General features: G+C 45.0%; 1 protein-coding gene across 3 annotated transcripts in view; it reads left to right on the top strand.

Annotated features, from left to right (window-relative positions):
• The window catches only part of NCOA5 (nuclear receptor coactivator 5), a 28715-nt gene extending 11644 nt beyond the window's left edge, over positions 1 to 17071 (top strand). The window contains exons 2-8 of one of the 3 annotated variants that reach the window (XM_039249427.1): positions 631 to 697; positions 9105 to 9431; positions 10773 to 10909; positions 11907 to 12033; positions 13877 to 14076; positions 15425 to 15745; positions 16212 to 17071. In XM_039249427.1, coding sequence (XP_039105358.1) covers positions 660 to 697; positions 9105 to 9431; positions 10773 to 10909; positions 11907 to 12033; positions 13877 to 14076; positions 15425 to 15745; positions 16212 to 16801 — 1740 coding nt within the window. In that variant the 5' untranslated portion in view covers positions 631 to 659 and the 3' untranslated portion in view covers positions 16802 to 17071. Of the gene's footprint in view, positions 1 to 630; positions 698 to 9104; positions 9432 to 10772; positions 10910 to 11906; positions 12034 to 13876; positions 14077 to 15424; positions 15769 to 16211 lie in introns of all 3 variants that reach the window. The other 2 variants (XM_039249429.1, XM_039249428.1) reach the window with 2 other exon arrangements.
• The last annotated feature ends 3202 nt before the right edge of the window (positions 17072 to 20273 follow it).

Below are 20273 nucleotides of genomic sequence, written 5' to 3'. Positions count from 1 at the left end.
TCTTACTCTTAGCTACCTACCTGTGAAGGCTATAGATGTTAACATATACTTTGTTTAGAAAAAATTAATTTCTACATTTCATTCTGGAAGATTCTATCCAAAGGAATGCAACATAAGGCACATTAAAAGTAGGCCTGCTTCATGGGATATTAGAAGTTTTAAGACAGCAGACTCCAGTTACTTCTTTGTAACATAAGATGGAATAGTTTGCCTTTGCTCTTTTGTTTTCTTTTCTTTTCTTTTTAACTCTCTCCTTATCTTTCTCCCACTCTACTGCCCTCAAAAAAGAATCTTAGAGCTGGCTCTTCAAGAGTTTAGAACACAGCCTTTTCCCCTTTTGGAAGGGGCAGTTGTTAAGTTTGCGACTTGGCAGAGTGTTAAAGCATTGACGTAACCCATTTTATACATATCCTGTTAGCTAGAAAACCAAGGGACATTCCTTACGAAACCATGACAATGTACTGCCGTAACTTAATAAAAATTGCCCAAGTGACAGTGTGTCTGCTGAATGGATTTTCTTACACCATCTGGTTGTCATTGTAGTTTTTGTTGTTGCTCTCATTTGAAATGTGCTGATGATTTTGTTTTTATTCCGTAGCATTGAACAGATGGGTTGATTATTCTTTTCAGATATTAATAAGGCAGCGGAAAGAAGAAATATGAATACGGCTCCATCAAGACCCAGCCCCACACGAAGGTAAAGTACCCTGAAGCAGTGAGTTACCTTGGGAGAGTTGGGCTCTGGGGAGTTAAGCCCAACTTCGTACATCAAGGGTCTTTTCTTCCCCCCAACAAATCAGAAACGCTCAAGCAAACAATAAGAACATGAACCTTGTGTGAAGGGCCTTGCTGCTTTTTTTAAACTTACATCAGGAGATGCAGAGAAGCTTTGTGCTTTCGGTGACAAACCCAGCAAGTTCACCCTGCAACATGAGTTGCAGGCAATTGGAAGAGGATAAACCTCTGTCTGTCCCCAGCTCACGTGTCAATGGGAGCCTCCACAGCGGGAGGAGTGCCCCGGGGTCGTTGGTGTGAGCCCTGCTGCACTGCAGTGGGCAGCAGAGATTCGACTCTTCATTCCACATGGCTGCCGGTCCAGATGCTAACCCAGGTTTATGGAAAGTGCTGCTTGAGAGATTGCTGCTGTGCCTGTGCTGCAGATCCCTGTTTGCTCGCATGCTTGGGTTACCGTTTGAGGGGAAATAAAAAGGGCAAAAACACTCCAGCTCTCAGAAGTCTCCCTTTTTCTTAGCTTTTCTGGAAATAAAAGGCATTTCCCTAGTATGTTCTTTCTTCTAATATATACAAAAGAGACAGTCCTGATGTATATACGCTTGAGATATGCATTAAAGTGGCCTCTTCTCTCAAAGAAGAGCCTTATTAATGTTACCGTTTACATCAAAGATATGGTCTCCAAGCTAGCCCCGTAATAGTACACACGTGGGTGCAGTGTGTGCACTTTTGTGTGGATTGCAGGCAGATACGATGGTGTCTCTTCATGGCCCAGATGGATACTCAGTATGGATTTTGCTTTTACCTCTGAGTAAAAATGCCAGGTTTCCACAATAAACTATATACCATGATAGATTGCATTTCCTATAGTGAGCTGAATGCTGCTGAGTACAGTGAATCCTAGTCTGTACCAGGAGTGCCACAGGTCACCTGAGATCTACCCACTAACTTACACATAACATACAGCTGTCGTTTGAGATAAAACCACCTATGTTTGTTACCCACTTACAGGAAGGAATGGCTGCTGTATGTTTGGTGTATATCATCTCCATTTGGTGGTGGAGGATGGGTATTTTCTAAGCTATCAGGGATAGATTATACACAACTGCTCTGCAGAGTTCAAGCAGATTGTAGCAGCAAGGTGGTGATTTCAGCTGGACTCTGAGCACTCTGCCGGTGCAGAGGAGTTGAATTTGACACCACAACTATAGCTACACCACAGCTCCCAAGTGGATGCCCTGGCCGTCCCTTAGTCTCACTACAGAAGTGAGCGTGTACATTGGTGTTACATCTGTTCTCTGTAACACCGTAAGGGATGCTTGTAGCTTGCAGGTAAATTCTGTGTTGGTTGATTTTGTAGGTATGTGTGAGCATCCTGAAGAACCTAAGTGAACCCTATAGGACTGCAGCAGTTCTGTATGATGTCTGCTTCCATTATGCCACATCAGAGCGCACTGTAGATGTTGGGAAGCCCCGTCTGTGTCGCTCCTCATTGCCCCAATAAGCGTGGAATACAGAGAGCTAAGAGTTTACATATAGTAGTCAGAAATACGGGGCTTCCATTGGAAGCTGTGGTTGCCAAGTGACTTAAAAGGAGGCAACGGTGTGTGTCCCCTTTCCAAGGAGCTCTAATTTGTGCGTTTCTGAACTAGGTAGCTTACTGGAAGGAGTATGAAATTGGCAATGAGAAAGACACTGACTCCACTAGTAAAATCCTATCCACTCTTTCTTTTCCCCATGATGCTTATAATCTCTGGATAATGTCTGTTTTTTTCAGGCAAAAAAATAAATAAAAAAATTAAAAACAGCAAAAAACCAAAGCACATTGCAGAATACAGAGTGGTAGATTTATGTCATCCTATTAATGATACTTACCAACTGCTTTTAACATTTCCAGTAGATTATCGGTGTTCAACAGACATTGGCAGTATTGGGGAAATAACCATCTCCTCTGCTTGGAAGCCAATATAGCTATTGCCTGGACATTAAGTCAAAAAGATTAATTTCATCCCAACTTAAAATGCCACTCTGTAATTTCATTTGTAATGAAAAAAACAGCTGTATGCTTTTCATTCTTTTAATAATAGAACCCCCTTTAAAAAAAAAAAAAACAACATTAGAGGGGGCCTTTTAAAATGCTCTCCCTACTAGATACATACATACGTCTCTTTTATACACCTTTTAAAATCCCACCTTCCTCAGTAACAGTTTCTAAAATGAGATTACTTGGCATATAGATAGGACAGTAGCTTCCTGCTTTTTTAACAGTCATTAGGAGGCACAGCTAGACTAATTCAATTTCCATCAAAAATCAGTCTTCCCCCTTGGTGCTGTGTCCCTAACTGGGTTCCTCAGCATGTTATTTAACATGACATATCATACGATCATGCTTATTAATAAGGTCCAAGGAAGAAAGATATTCACATTTAATAAAATCTGTTCTGAGCCCCGTCTCAAACCTGATCCAAGAGTCCCAGTTTTTTCCCTTTAAGAATAAAAATTTTTAAACTCTATAAAGCCAGACAAATTGAATATTCAAAACAGGATACTAAGCATTTTGATCATTGTACTCCTCATGTATTGTCTCTTAAGGTGTACCAATAGGGCAGAAATAAAATGGAATAAGTAGGCAAGATGGATCCCTAGTGAGCTTGGGAGAATCTAATCATTTCTTCAAGGGTGAACACTAGCTATCACTCTTTGGGTGCATATTTCCAGTCAAATCCTTGAAGTAATTTAATTCCACATACACAAGTCTCTTGACAACAGTCAAACTACCTTCTTTTGGCAGCCATAGTCATTTGTGCGTCCCCAGCCATAGGGAATGCAATGTTCACGGGGGGGAAATATGTGTATTTGTGGCAAATACTTCCTTTAAGTTGTACTTTTGTGTCTTCAGTGCTGCTACTTTTGATAAAGAAAGTAGTTTCTAAGCATGCTGGAAAGACCTTTGTAACACCTTGTTTTGCTGGACGTTAACCTTGAGTGTCAAAACACCTAAGTATCTCTGGGAGTTTTCACAGGATTATCACCTCTTCAAATGTCTCTGTAAGCCACAGTTCTGCTGGCATTGCTCTCCGTTCAGTAATGTGCCTCCCTAATGACTCCAGCTGTCAGTGTGTGATTCTGACAATATTCGTCCAGCCAAGCACAGAAGTCTGCATCAGGGATTCCTGCTCTGGATCAAATTTCGGCCTGAATTCTCATCATTTAACCCTTGGACCACTTCATTGGACTCTTGAGTACATTGCTTAGTTACCATGTAAGTTGTCTAGCTTTGGTACTAGGCACTGGCCCTTAACCTTCAAAGACTGGACCATGATTCTGATTGTACCTCAGGTGTTCTCCGTTTCTGTCTTCAGCTTAACACTCTGGGAATCCAGGTCTTGAGAGCATACACAGATGTGGCCTCCAAATGAGACTCCGTATTTCCTAAGTCTTCCTGTCTGGCATAAAAAAGAGCAAATAGAACTAAATTGTATACATCAAAAGCTCTGCAGAGAATTTTTCCCATGTATTAAGGATGTTAGGCCTGGTGCCTCTGGTGAAGGTCATAGGGGATTGGTTCATCAGAAATATCCTAGCTGTAGACAGTTTTCTTATGTGGCACAAGATGATTTCTACCTATCCATGGTGCTACTTCCTTTGATAACCACTTGCTCCTTGGGTATGAGACAGCACTAGCTCTAGTTGAGCCTCACAGGTTAAGATACCAGGCACTGACACTTCGTCGGTTTTCAGCAAATGCCATCTCTACCAACAGAAAAGTCATATTTGTGCTTCAGAAAATCACCAGTGTGTTTCCTAGGGGGAAGCATGGACACTTAACAAAATTTGGATCTGTGAGGTGTGATTCCTCATTGCACCCTGTATCCTGCTGTCACCTAATGGCAAAATTCCGCACAAGTCTGTGGTCTCCGTTTCTCACAGTAGCATGGAGTCCTCATGGTGGGGGATCAACATCACACAGCAGCCACAGCCGTCTAGATAATGGTATCCGTGGACAGTATCTGTGACAGAACAAAAGTACCAAGAGCTGTTGAAGAATTTTTTTTTTTCCAGGAGCAAACAAACCCAAAAACTGGCCCTCCAAAGGAAGATACTCCACTCAACAGAAAGGCAGAATGGAGATGCTGACACAAAAGGACAGAGGTTTTTCTCCCTGATGCTCTGTAGAGCCAAGGACAACACCATCCTGGGCTTGAGGTTTCAGTCTCTGGAGGAAGAGAAGTTCAAAGTCCATCATAGTCTTCCAAGATGGTCATTTGTCGTTCTTACTCTGTAGGCTCTCACATGCCTAGTGCTCTGAGCACCTCTTTAGTCCCCAGGAAGAGAAGCATTTCTACCAGATGCACGTCGCTTGCCATCTGAGCCATGGCTTTCCCCTTCACCCGCCCTTCCCTTACCTCTCAAATGTTTCCAAATGATATGACTATATTTCTCTCAAGGCAAAGAGCATTTGGCTTTTTTTTTTTCCAGCTGAATAGATGAGAAATTTATAACAATTTTAATAGTGTTTGTCATCTACCTTCAGTTTGTGGACTCCAGTGCTGAAATTTATTTAACTGGTTCACTTTAAAGGTTCAGTTTCATTTTAGCCTCTAGTGACCTGGTACCTAAGGGTACACTGCATTTGGTCTCCAGGAACACACCTCTGGTGCCATGGGATGAGATTGTGAACCTTATTGGGCTCCAGAAACTTGCTTCTAACCCACTTGTTATCTAAGGTCAAGCATCTCACTCAGAGGCTTCATCCTTGGGGCACTCTGAATCCTGAACACTGTACCTCCCCTTTTGTTAGCTGGTTCTTGTTCTGAGAAAGATGTTGGGGCCAGCAGCAGGAGCCCTTTTGTTCTGGGGAGTCCTTTATTTGGGTCCTAAAGTGACCCTAAGAGGTTTTTACTTTCGTCTCCAGAAGAACAGCTTCTGCCATACTACTTAGCTTTTGGAGAAAGGAGAAAAGCTTTGCCTTTTCATTTTAGAGAATTGCTGTCTTCTCTGTCCCTAATTCCACCATTCCTTTGGTTCTTTCCACCTTGTGGATATCATCTTTTCTACATTTTACCCAGAAAGCACTTCAGGGGGAATTAGTAGTTTTGTTGGCACATGGACTTTAGCTTCATTGAGAGAAAGGGAGTTGCTTGCCTCTCACACTGGAAGCATGAGCCTAGACTTTGGGAATCTCGGGTTATGGTCAACCTCCAGGGATGGACCCTGACAGGTGAGTAAAGTGCTTCCATGAATTCAAAGGAATGAGAACAATATGGCATTTATAGCTGTCCTAAGGCTGTGAATAATGTGCTGTGACATATCCCCACCCCCCATTTCCACCACCAAAGGCTTTGTGTGTGGTCTGTGGTCTGTCAGGTTCATGATCTCTCTCATCTCTGCTTGCCAAGAACACTTGAAATCTGATTCCACCTCTAATGACTACTTCTGACTGCTCCCCAAGGCAGGTTTATCTACTGATCATTAATCCAGAAATACTTATGGTTGTCCCTTCCCATAGAATCTTGAGTGTTTGCCCACATTATATACTCTAGCAGATGTTATGCATGTGAGGAAGATTATATGACCTACTAAGAAATATCAAAGTAAGAATCTTGGTTAGTCTGCACTTTAATAGGAAAAATGTTTAGCACTTCATGTAAATTCCCTGGTCTCCCATATGTTTGCTCCCACAAATCAGGAGTGCTTGTGGGCCTTAAAATATATAACAAAGACTTTTCACAGATGCAAAATTGGCATTGAAATTGTTTTTGCTATGCCTTTGTAGATGAAGTGACATTGAGGCTCTCTACCAAGCTGACGGCATCATGATGGCTGCCCAATATATGTAATCAGGATAGATGACAAAAGTATAAACAAAACATGATGCCTGCTCATAAGAAGCTTATAGTTTAGTTGAATAATTCAGTTCATTAAACATTTACTGAACTCCGTGCTGTTGTCGTAGGGACCCAAAGACTTCAAAAGAGCTTAGTCTTTAGTAGAGAAGCCATGTAAACATAATTACAGAAGTGTGATAAGTGCGGTGATAGAAATATGTACAGGAGCAAGGTTCATTGCACATAGTCATGGAGCATCTGCTGCACGCCAGACATTATAAACCTATGTAGTGGATTTATAGTGGAGAGTCAGACTGACAGTCCTTGTCCTCATGGATTCACAGTCTAATAGAGCAGACATTAAGTCAATAGATATGTCAAATTGTGATAAGTGACAAAAATAGTGCTATGAGAAAATGTGGCCAGAATTTAAGGGCAGAAAGTAAACTTTTAGACTATTAGATTCGGGGGTAAGAAGCACTTACTGTGCTGATACATAGAGAATGAGTATGGATCTGTTTTTGCTGCTCAAGTAGAGACATCAGGAAAAGGCTTGGCTAGTTATAGCTGAAAGGCCAGTGTGGCAAGATAATGGCGAACTTGGGAGGGGAGGCAACAAGATTGGAGAAGACAGCCAAGACCATGCAGCACCTGACTTGCCTTATTAGAGATTTTGGATTGAATTCTGAACACTGGGAAACCAGTGAAAGCTTTTACATATTTTAAAGATCACCCTAGAATAATCTGGAATAAAAGAAAAGGCAAGAGCAGAAGTGGGGAAATCTTTCCCCACTTTAGAAGTCTCTTGCTATGTTAAGGGATAGATCATTATGAGTTGGCCTTTGGTGGTACTAACGAAGGTAAAAGAAACATGGGCAGAATTGATATCAATTTCAGAAAAAGAATAAACAGAATTTGAAAATGGGATTGGAAGAGCAGTTGGGACTTTGGAAAAGATGACGTTTAGTTTCCTAGCTTGAGCAACAGAGTAGGTAGATGTGGCATTTATTGAGATGGAAAGGACTGGAGGAGGAACATATTTGTTGGTGAAGTTCAAGAGTTTAGGGCAGATTTTATGGAGGAGGTAATCCTTAAAGTAGGTCAAACAAGACATTGTAAAAACGTAACTATATCAAGATGAGTAATGGAAATAGTAAGTGTTCTAAGCATTGAGCAGCAGGAAGGATCAACAGTTACTAGGGAGATTAGAGAAGACTTCTTGGAAGATTTGGGACATGAACTTGCCTGTGAGGATCGGGTGATACTTGGATGAGTGCAAGAAAAATGTTCCAAGTTGAAAAACCATATGAGCAACAATCCTGAAGCAGATAGGGTCATATGAGTTAAGTCATAAGAACAGAACTGGGGGTGGGGGGGTTGAATCAGGAAATGAGGGAGCGATAATAGTCGGAAAGGGTCCAGATTTGTTATGGAGGGCTACACAGAAATGTGATCATTAAGCTGTGGTTGGTAACAGGTGGAAATTTGGATGGTTCATCTGATTATGTGTAGAGTGAATCTGGAAGATTGGCTCTTGGTTTGTGTTTTGGAAATTTGTTGGTACTGAGCATAAAAATAAGGGTTTGGATTGATAAATCCAGTGGGAATGAAAACGAAAAATGAACAGGATTCAGGTGACTTAATGGGGATAGGAAAAAAAGAATCATTAACTTTCAAAAACTTAAACCTTGGTAACTAGGAAGATGACTTTTGGCATAAGTGAAAACAGGAATGGAACTGAATAAGAAATGGGTTGATTAAGAAGTTTAATTTTAGATAGGTTGAGTTTTCAGTGGAGTGGAATGTCTCTTGAAGAATATTGAATGAGAGCAGCAAAATATGTCTGTGACTTCAAACACTGTTTTGGGGTGGGGGGGCAGGTTCTGCATTAAACTCGGATTAAGAGAGACCACCACTCAATAACTGTTGAGACGACAAAGAAGCTGGTGTTCTTACACTTTACTGTGTGTGTATTGTACTTTTTCTTTTTTCCCTTAATTTGATTATCCTGCTGGATATTTTAAGTGAAGTTTTCTATACTTCAGGGACAACTACTTTGGTCAATTACTTTGTATGAGATTGTGGATTTGCTCCTTTTTTTCGTGAGTCTTGCCCCTTACTGTGTCCCTCCAACTTTTCCCCCCTTTTAAAATCTCTTTCAAACAAGTCTGGTTGGAAAAAACAGGTTCTAGGGGAAAGATGCTTTCACTTTGAAAACCTTGTGGAGATGATAGTGTGGCATGAGTAAGGAATACCGAATTACTCCCTGAAACCTGACAAATACTTGGACCCCAGTCAAAACATTTGGCTTTGGGTCATACATTCTTCCTTTGATATCCTAATCTTTTGAGATCCTGGAACCTACTAGTCTTTATTTGCTGATCAGATGGGTGACTGTCTTTAAAATTATAGTCATACAACTGTTTGGCTGCCGTGTTTTAGAGAAAAATGCTTGGAAAGGGTGGGGGCTTCCTCCGTTTAAGAGCTGAAGGGTTGGCTACCTTCAATTTCTTTGTCTTAGTTTCTTCTTGCTGCCTCCCACAGAGATCCATATGGCTTTGGAGACGGTCGAGATACAAGACGTGATCGATCCCCAATTCGAGGAAGTCCAAGGAGAGAGCCCAGGGATGGCAGAAATGGTCGAGATGCCCGAGATAGCAGAGCCATGCGAGACCCCCGAGACTTGCGGGACCACAGAGATAGCAGAGACATTCGGGATCACAGAGACAGCAGAAGTATTCGTGATGCTCGGGACATGAGGGACCTTAGAGACTTTCGTGATCTAAGAGACTCTAGGGATTTTCGGGATCACCGGGACCCCATGTACGACAGATACAGAGATATGAGAGACTCCCGAGAGCCCATGTACAGGTACACGCTCAGCCATCTGCTTGGATTTTTGTTGGGTTTTTTTGGTAACAGTCTTGGGTGTTCTGCCGAATTAATTGAAAGCTCTGTAAGGGCAGTGACTTTATCAGCCTTATGTTTACAGTGTCTAGCAAGTGGCAGATGTGCTACTCAGCAAATATTTGCTGAGTGTGTGAATGTTTGATGAATTATGCTTAGTGAATGAATCTGGATCTCCCTGTGGCCTATGAAAGGCAACATTGTGCAAATGGACAAAAAAGATGGAGTGCAAATTGTTTTGGCAGTACAGAAACCCAGGGAAGATACACACATAGCCAGTAAGTCTGTGAAAAGACACATGGCATCATTAGTCAACAGGGAAATGCAAATCAAAGCCACAATGAGATACCACCTCATACCTACTAGGGCAGCTATAATAATTTACTAAGGGAAACAACAAAAGAAAAGAACAAGTACTGGCAAGGTGTAGAGACTAGAACCCTCAAACATTGTTGGTTGGAATGTAAAATAGTGTGGCCGCTGTAGAGAGCAGTTGGCGGGCAGTTCCTTAAAAAATTAAATACAGTAGAATTGCTGTGACCCATCAGTTTCACTCCAGGGTGTGTACCCAAAAGACTTGAAAAAAGGGACTCAAACATACTTGTATGTAAATGTGCAGAGAAGCATCTCGACAGCGACTGAGAGGTGGACAATACCCAACATCTGTCACAAGGTGGATGAATAAAAAAATGTGATATATCCATACAGTGGAATATTACTCAGCCGTAAAATGGAAGGTAATTCTGATACCTGCTGCAACAGGGATGGGCCTTGAAAACATGCTAAATGAAGTAATCCAGACAGACACAAAAGAACAAATACTGCATGATTCCACTTACATGAAATCTATAGAGAAGACAAATTCATAGAAACAGAAAATAGATTAGAGGTTACAGGGATGGGAAGTGAAGAGTTACTGCTTAATGAGTGTTCTGCTCAGGATGATGATGACAAATTTATGTATTTATGTGTATGTATATATTTTAAACAATTTTTTTAAAAACACAAGGGGGGATGGGGAGTCAAAATTAATAACAGTCATTACCATCAGTTATTTTGCATTTACTTTAAGGCAGAGACTATTCTGAGAGCTCTCTGTACATCCTCCCAGTCATTTTGCAAGGCAGGTTAACAAAGCCCCAGCCCCAGAACTGATAAGCAGTGAATCTCTTTTGTCTAATCCCAGAGTCCACTGCCTCACTGTGCTGCTTCCTCACAGGGGACTGGCTCTTGAAGAATTTTTTATATCTGAGTTTTGCAGTGTAGGTGAGTTTTAACTTTGTGCAAATTTCTTCCACTTTTCAGGAGAGAAAGCTCTTATGACCGATACCTGCGAATGGATGACTATTGCAGGAGGAAGGATGACGCTTACTTTGACCGTTACAGAGACAGCTTTGATGGACGAGGCCCTCCAGGCCCAGAAAGTCAGTCTCGTGCAAAAGGTAAAGTAGCAGTTTATTTGTTACTGGTAGGTAGCACACTTTACAAATAACCAACTGGAAAGGGACTAATGACTTGGTTAAGGAACCCACAATAAGAAGAACTATAAATACCCTATTAATATGTAGGGAACATTCAGCTTGAAAATAATTTATAAAATGGAACATAGTACTGATCTGGTTTAATCATGTAACAAGAAATAGATGTAATCATGTAACAAGAAGTAAATGTGAAATTCTGGCAATAAGAAATGAACAAAAGACTGGAGCTGAGTAGGGTTAATAAGTGCTTGCTTTTTAACCAAATAACATCAACTGTCTGCACTATTTGCGGCGTGTGATGTAGGTTTTTTTGTTGATGTGTAATTTTTACCTAATAGCGTCTCTTTTTTAAAGACAAACATGGTTTTTAAAAGCTAAAAGCCTGATTATTCTCAGTACATCCTTAAAGATTTTTTAATTGTTTTGTAGTTGAATTAAGAACCTCATTTTTAATTTGTAATAAATGTTTACTACGTGATTTTTTTTTTCAAAACAAATTACAAATACCTGTCAACGAGGGTCTCAAATAGTTGTCCCCAAAATGCCAATGAGAAAAATAATGAAATAACCACTTTTACCTATCAAGTTGGCAGGAATTTTTAAAAATGACCATACCCAATGTTGACTAAGATATGGAAAAATAGCACTAGGTGATCTACCCTTATGAAGGGATAAGTTAGTAACAGCCTTTAGAGGGCAGTTTGGCAGTGTGTAGCAGATGACACATTTAAGTGACCATGCCTTCTAATCCAACCATTCCATTTCAATGAATTTACAGTAGTAAAAAATGACAGTATTAGCTATTTTTAGGCGGTAGTCCAGAAGAGTAATTCAAACAGACTATGTGTATATTATGACCTAGTCCTAGAAGTAGTTCAGGATTTAAAATAAGGCCTGTGACTTATTTTTGTAGAAAGGCACAGTCCATATTTCAGTCTTCCTTGTTGGTGTCTTACAGAACGTTTGAAACGTGAGGAACGGCGTAGAGAAGAACTTTATCGTCAGTATTTTGAGGAAATCCAGAGACGCTTTGATGCCGAGAGGCCCGTTGATTGTTCTGTGATTGTGGTCAACAAGCAGACTAAGTAAGAATCCTTTGGTTATTTCTCCTGAGTAAGGAGAAAGTTCAGAAGAGAAGTTAAGACTTCCTTTGGCAGGTGTACCCGCTGAACTTGCGCTGTGTGCTCTAGCATTGCTCTCCCGTGTTTAGCCAGAGTTCTGTCAGTTGTGACTTGACAGAAAACCCATTGCAAACTGGCTTCGGCCCCAAAGGGAAATTTTTAGTTTGTTTGACTGGGAATTTCAGGTATGGCCACATCCAGAGTCAAACCACGTCATCAAGACTTGGTCTCTGTATTACCCTCATTCTCACACAAGCTTTCTACTTGAAAAGGCAGAATGGCACTAACCCTATACATCTGTCTTCTTAGCAAAAGCCTCTTTTTCCCAGTGCTTCCATTTGAAGGCCTGGAATTGTTTCTCATTGGACTGACCTGGCCCACTCTCCCATCCTTGAACCAGCGGTGCTAGGATGCCCTGATTAGCTAGGACTAGGTCATGTGCCCCGTTCCTAGAGCTAAAGGTGGAATTCAGCCTATGGAATCATGTGGACTGAGTAGGAGACGGGTGCTTTCCCAAAGGAACACTGAAGAGGGAATATATGTTGGCCATGCAGAGCAGTAGATGCCCCCTTCATAGAACAACCCCGAATCCCCAATACTTTGGGAGGCACATGTCTCAGCATTTGTCTGCCAAGCCTTCTTTGTGAAGTGCCGTGATCTTGCAGAGCTGTTAGGAGACTATTCTAGCCAATCCAGAGTTCACAGTGCCTCTTTGCTCGCCTCTTTTTCACATTGTCTCCTGAAGAGACCGAGTGGAGAGGCACAAGGGAGCATAGCAGCTTGCAGGCTTGGCACTAGCCATGTTTCCTTTCCCCAGGTGGTTAGTAAATAACTTCATGTGTTTTCTAGCAGTTTGAGGTTAAAGAGCTAATTTCAAGGCGGAGACTAGGGAAATAGGTGTTGGGACACCGAGCAGCAGGCAGAGTTCCCAGGCTCTGGGCTGCCTTGTTTAGAGAGAGATGCCACTTCAACTGCAGGTAGCTTTTTTTTCTTGCTACATGATAATAGCTGTTATTTTCTAAGCACCTACTCTACTACCCCTTGCTAGGCACTTTACTTAAATTATTTTTAATCTTCACAGTCATCACATTACATGTGTATTCACGCAGCTCATCTCTTCTATGTATGGTGAAGCTAAGTCCTGGGACTGTAATGGGATGCAGATATACGGGGCCCCTTCCTGTTGTGGAGCTTACACTCTAGTTAGGCAGGTGACAACAAAAATGGATATATTGGTGATGAGCCTTATGAGAAGAAATATATCAAGAGTCTAATTTAGATTGCAGGGGTCAAGGGAATGACATAAACTGAGCCATATTGTTCCTGTTTTATTTGTAAAGAAACAAGTTTGTAATAGAGGCTCAAAGATTTGCTTAAATCTTCACAGCTTTGTAAGTAAATGATATGGTTGGGATCCAGACTCCTTGTAGCATTAAAGCCCGTGCATTTTCTGCTCTGTTAGGCAGCAGCCTAGAGACAGGTATGTGCCACAAGTCTTGGGCAGAGGGATGGTGTTTAAGAAAAGACTACTGCTCTGCAGGATCAAGAAAAGGACCTGCGTACTAAGTGCTGTGTTATTGGCAACTTAATATGTGACCATTCTGAGCTAGGCGTGACCATTCTGAACTCTAGTGTAAGAGATGGAATTGGTCTAGATTCTTGGAGCCTGAAGAGGGCACTAGGGAGACATGGGATGTGCTAAGATTTGAACTCTCCACAGGAGCACACACTGCTGAGGTGCAACAGTGTTCAGCTTGGGAGGGAGCTGGCCAGGGAGTGCTCACCCGGATCCTGTTTGTTCCTACAGAGATTATGCTGAATCTGTAGGGCGGAAGGTACGAGACCTCGGCATGGTAGTGGACTTGATCTTCCTCAACACAGAGGTGTCACTGTCACAAGCCTTGGAGGATGTTAGCAGGGGAGGGTCTCCTTTTGCTATCGTCATCACCCAGCAACACCAGATTCACCGCTCGTGCACAGTCAACATCATGTTTGGAACCCCACAAGGTACGGAGGCCCAGTGGGTCAGAATTCCAGAGATAGTCACTAGTCCATTAATTCTTTGATGCCTTACTCAGAAGAAGCACATTTTGGGCAAATGACTCGTATGCCAGCTCAGAGATGGTGGGACCCTTTTATAAGCACACTGGAGGAGGCTTGCATAGTCACTCACTCGTCTGATATTTTTCAGTTGTTGCAGTCCTGGGTCTGCTATATAGAAGACATTGTATTTAGCCCTCAGGTATATATAGTGGGATACTGGTACATGTATAACCACTAGCTCTGGGAAGGGCGCAGGAGGCGATGTGGTTTACAACATTTGCTTGTCTGCATGGTGTAAATGCTCCCCGTGTCCTATTTCAAGCCACCAACATGTAGTCACTTCTGGGAGGGTTGGGAAGAGATGTGCACCGTCGGCTCTCACCATTGAGAGCAGGTGCCAGCATCCCTCTGGCAGATGTACACTGCATGGAGCGTGCCAGAGCTCCTGCTTTCACTAGGTTTCATAATAAGGGACCGAGAACACAACAGGCGATGAGACTATCTGTGAATGTGCTAGAGAAGTAGAGGGGGCGGGAGAGCAGGGAGGAGGCTCAGGAAGCCCTTGAAGCCCTTCCCTGAAGTTGCTTTTAGTACATCACACTCAGAATGTTAGGATTCTGCCACCCATTGGCCCTGGCCGTTGCTCTTCCAGCACAGACCTTGGCCTTTTCCCACCACATTTGGAATCCCTTTGCCTCCCTTGTTGCACCCATTACCATAAAATACCTAGGGTTCTCCACTAGGTCATGTGTGTCTCTGAGCAGTAGTTCTCAAGATGCATGGGGACATCTATGTAAAGTTCTGAGGCTTCTCACCACCCTGTAGGTTACGTTGCCCGTGGGTAAGGAGAGGAGGTTATTTAGGGTTGTATTTGATCTTAATCCATGACCTTTGAACTGATGAATTCAGACACAGTAGGCCAGCTCTATCCTGAGTGTCACAGTAGAGAGCCAGGCTTTACAGAAGAGCTTTCTGGCCCCCTGCAGCCTGCCTCCCATGGTTATTCCCCATGTGGTCTTTTTGAATCTGTGGGAGATGGTCATGTTTCTTTGGTTTTTACTACAAGTCTGTGATCTAGGAATTCCCCCAAAGAACCAGCTCTGTGAAAGGTGTGTGTGTTTCCCACCAAAGAAATCTATTCACCTATCTTTCCAGCCTTCATTTCCCTCCCCTCTGCTCCCCATCCTAAGGCTTTTTGTCACCAAAATGGTTTTCTTGCTGCTTTGAGGTTAGGAGAGGCTTGGTAGAATCCAGCCGATGGGCACCCGCATCCATCATGGGAGAAAACAACTCCTGCCCTTCTCTCCTACAGAGCATCGCAACATGCCCCAGGCAGATGCCATGGTGCTGGTGGCCAGAAATTACGAGCGCTACAAGAACGAGTGCCGGGAGAAGGAACGCGAGGAGATTGCCAGACAGGCAGCCAAGATGGCCGATGACGCCATCCTGCAGGAAAGGGAGCGCGGAGGCCCCGAGGAAGGAGTGCGCGGGGGGCACCCTCCAGCCATCCAAAGCCTCATCAACCTACTGGCAGACAACAGGTACCTCACTGCCGAGGAGACTGACAAGATCATCAACTATCTGCGAGAGCGGAAGGAGCGCCTTATGAGGAGCAGCACCGACTCTCTGCCTGGTGAGCTACGTGGCAGGGCCGAGGTGAAGTTCTGACTCTGCATTTCTCTAACCCCCAGGCTCTGTTGGGAGGGTGGCAGACCCAAGCTCTTTGGGGTGGGTAAGGGGAGTGAGCCCGTCCCCTGGGTTCTCCCACGGGTCATCCTTGCTATGTAATGGTAACTTAAGATTTGGGTACTGAATTCCAGTCCCTATAGTTAATGTGGTGATGGGGGGACTAAGATGGCCAGCCACCTGGTAACCAAGATGGATGCCCTTTGTTCCTTTAAGTCATCCCCTGGGGCAACTAGGCTGTTTTCTGGAGAGGAGACAGCACATACCACGAAGTAGCTCCTTTGGGAAATCGATGTTACAGTCCGTGTACTATGTGATTGATGTGATCAGTGATTGTTGTTCTTCCCTGGCTGTTAAGCCTCCTGCCCGTGAAGGGTACTTTCAACCAGATACCTCCTCCTTCTGTCTTCTAGGCCCGATTTCCCGCCAACCACTCGGGGCGACCTCGGGTGCCTCGCTGAAGACACAGCCAGGCTCCCAACCGCTCCAGAGCGGCCAAGTGCTCCCCTCTGCTACACCCACTCCAGCTGCACCCCCCACCTCCCAGCAAGAGCTTCAGGCCAAAATCCTCAGCCTCTTCAATAGTGGCACGGTTGTGGCCAATAGCAGCTCTGCATCCCCTTCAGTCGCTGCCGGAAACACCCAGAACCAGAATTTTTCCACAGCAGTGAACAGCCAGCCTCAGCAAAGATCGCAGGCCTCTGGCAATCAGCCTCCAAACATTTTGGGACAAGCGGGATCTGCTCGGAACATGGGCCCCAGGCCTGGGGCTCCTTCCCAAGGGCTCTTTGGCCAGCCTTCCAGTCGCCTGGCACCTCCTAGCAACATGGCTAGCCAGAGGCCCGTGTCTTCCACAGGTATCAACTTTGACAATCCAAGTGTACAGAAGGCTCTGGACACTCTGATCCAGAGTGGCCCTGCTCTCTCCCACCTGGTTAGCCAAACTACAGCACAGGTGGGGCGGCCCCCAGCCCCGTTGGGATCTTACCAGAGGCATTACTGAGGCTAAGTCTCTCAACTGTCCCCAGTCCCCTCATCCCCTGGCCTCCTCCCACCTACTGCGTTCAAATAGAGTTATTTGGAGGATGTTCTCTGCGCCTCTCCAGGTCTACATCGAATGTTTCTACCACCTGCTCTCTCTTCTGCCCAAGGCTGTGTTGCTTACTCCTTCCAGAGTCAGAGTTTATACTGCATTTGGGGGTGTATCTTTTTTTTGTTGTTTTTGTTTTTTGTTTTGTAGAAAATAAATATCTCTGGGGTCACTTGGGCAGTATAGGTGTCTGGGCTCAGTTTATATTTCATGGGTTTCTCTGGTCTCTGTCAGCTGGATTTGGGGCTTGGAGAGAAAGAAGAAGCCAATCCCCGATCGACAGTTTGAAACCGCGTTTTCATGTCCATCACTACCGCCTTTGTTCATTTTGAACCTGACAAGGTTTTCCAGCTTCGCACAGGCCGGCCAGAGCTCGAGCTCCTGTCTGCAGCTGCTTCCTAGGGTTGCAGAGAGCCAGCCTGGGCTTGGCAAGCACAGTGTCGTTCGTCGTGCCCTGTTCCACGTGTATGGGGTCTGCTTGAAAATTCATAGATCAGCTGCTCTGGACTTGTCCACGAAAGTCTGTGGCAGCCACAGAAGCAGGCACTTTTCTGCCTAATCTAGGGTTGTTGGTTTGGGGCTTTCTCTCTCTTTTCTTTCTTTCCTTCCTTCCTTCCTTCCTTCCTTCCTTCCTTCCTTCCTTCCTTTCCTTTCCTTTCCTTTCCTTTCCTTTCCTTTCCTTTCCTTTCTTTTTTTCATTAGAGGACCTCCAATAGACTGAACAGCTCCAGTCACCAGGAGTTAGTTCAACAAGAACTGAATCTGGGCCCTGACTGCTCTCACCCCCGTGATGTTCCTGTCAGCTTCTCTGTCTCCAGTGCTAGTTTCATGGAGGTTCTGAGAAGGCAACTCTAGACTCTGGCAGGGAACACCCATTTTTTTTTTTTTCAGTGATTGTTTTGAGCTTTTGGCTCAGAAATCAGGCTCTTGTTTTCATTTGGACTCTTGTTTTCTGAGCAGCAGGAGGTAGGGACCATTTTGATGTCAGACTTTTGGTAGCTGGACATGTCCTTGATACAGGTGGCTGTTCATAACTTGTGAGCCAGAGTGAAATTAGAGGGAGGACTTCTGGCTGCTGCTGTCTACAGAGCCAAAGGAAGCTGCCCTCTCCCTAGGTATGGTGCTCGTCAGAGCCCTGTGGGTCACAGCCTCGAGGGGCCCCTAGCAGGGATGAGGGAGGGCAGGGACTTCAGCTGAGTCCCTGCCAGTTGCTGAGCAAACAATGATTTCACAAACTCAAGGTCCCCAGATGGCAGCGTTTTATGTTCTGACCTGTTTGTGTTCTATAGTGTTTTTCCTCTTTGGAATTCTGTGTTGTTAATAAGATGAGATGATTACTTTTTATTAAAATGAAAAAGTAAAGACTGTGCTGTCTTTTTGGTGTGTGGATGTCTGCAGGGGCATGGCCCCTGACAGAGCGTTGACTGGTTTCCATCTCTCATGATGCCTGCCCCCTCTTGTCCCCGTCCTGGGGTCAGGCCCGAAAACCTCTTCTAACCCTAGGCCTCTTCTCCCGCGTCCCCGCCCCCCCTCCGTCAGAAGCTTTAACATCAGGCCCGAGCAAAAGCCTGCTGGCTAATTATGCTGCGTTAAACGCCCTTGCCTGTGGCGGACTCAGTGTGGCAGCAGCCTTGTCCTCTCCTCTGGGAAAGGGCCGTTTCTGGCTGCTGGTCGCTGGTCGGTGGAGGCGGCCGCGCTCCTGCTTTGGTTTGGCCCCAGCTGCCACCCTCCGTTCTACCCGTTGTGCGGAGTTGGCAGATCCGTAGAGTCCTAGAAGCTGGGAGCCTGGAAGAGCATTTCACAGCCAGCCCCACCTGGGCGGGGGGCGCCAGGGCCAGCACTGAGCTGAGCTGACCTGCTGAGTGCCTGTTCCCGTGGGGTGACGGCCCCAGAGCTGTCCCTGGTGGCCCAGGCAACCTGGCCCAGAGGGGCCACCCAGCCAGGGACCGCCAGAGTGTGATGAGGCAGGGCCCCACTGAAGAGCCACCTTGAGTCCCACTCCTTCCCCCCCCCCCCCACCAAGTGTCCATGCAGCACACCTCAGGCTGTGAAGGGTATAATAAAATTATTTTTATTGCATTTTGTGCAGACTGGAGTCTAAAAAATACAGTAAAAGCTGTAAAGCATTAAATGGGAGCGGAGCATTCAACAAGAAAGGAAAGAACCAACGCGCTCTTTTCCATATTGGCACAAAGAACACAAGATCAATACTGAGGCAGAATGCGGAATACTGAAAACACACTGAAAATTAAAGGCAGGCCTAATAATAGTAATAAATAATCTGGATTTGGTTTGCAACCTCTCCTATTTACAAGGGGTTTCAACGTCATTGCATTGCCCTGCACATAGATCGGCTAAAACAAAAGCAACACTAGTTATCACTACGAGGCTATTGAAATATTGCACTCAGAATAAAAGTCACTTGGATGGACATGAAACATCTAGCTACAGTGATTGTAAGGATAATTTGATGAATGACTTGTGAGAACATTCATAACAAATATTGCACATGTAGCACAGAGAACTTGGGCTTTGTTGTGGGAGGTTTGTCTTCATCAACAGAAACTTTGCTCTTGCCAACCAGACGCTCTGGGCCCAGATAGTGCAACTTTGGTTCCCTAATTGGTGTTGATACACCCCCTTCCCCTTCTGCCCAGTCTACCATGTCGCCTGGGATGTTCAGGCCCCCAGAAGGCTAGACCGAGCTGTGGTTCTCCGAGGTCTTTTGAAAGATGCAGGAGGGGTCAGGTGGGGGGCCTGGTGTCTTAAGATTTCCAGCTTTCTGAAGAGTCCATCTAGCCCCCTTAGCAAATCGCAGAGGGCCTTGGTCTAACAGGCAGGTAGGTACTCAGACCTACCTCCAGCCACACCTGACGCCGTCTATAGACGCCAACAGCTCCAGCTCTCTGCCTTGGGCTCAACGGGAAGGAGGTGGTGAGGTCAGGAGTACTCAGTAGCCCCCGCGCTGGGAGGTGCGCTGGATGTCTAACTAGGTGCAAATGTCAGGGACCTTGAGCTGGAGGTACTGAACCCAGTCCCAGAGGGCGCTTGAACGAGCATGCAGTGCCTGTCCCCCTTAGTAACGTGCCCTGGGGGAAGGGAGCCCGCCCAATGCGCCTTCTCTAGGAATAGATGGCGCCTCTGACCGGGCTGCGAGGAGCAGAAGCGCCAAGGACTGGAGTTGGAGAAGCCAAAGGCTTTGGGTCCTAGTTGGAGGAGGGCAGAGAGGCGCTAAGAACAAAGCACATGGCGACTCCAGCCCTCCCCCGGGCCCGGGTGCCTGGGAGACGCAGCTAGAGGCCGCTGCTGGGCAGCAAGGCCCGGCCCCGGGACGCGGGAGAAGGCGGCTGGGTCCCCGAGGCCAGAGCTGCCAGCTGCCGGGTGG

Source organism: Hyaena hyaena, unplaced genomic scaffold (genome assembly GCF_003009895.1).
Source record: "Hyaena hyaena isolate Hyena2069 unplaced genomic scaffold, ASM300989v1 scaffold_335, whole genome shotgun sequence".
Lineage (NCBI taxonomy): Eukaryota > Metazoa > Chordata > Mammalia > Carnivora > Hyaenidae > Hyaena > Hyaena hyaena.
This window is presented reverse-complemented; position numbering and strand designations above follow the sequence as displayed.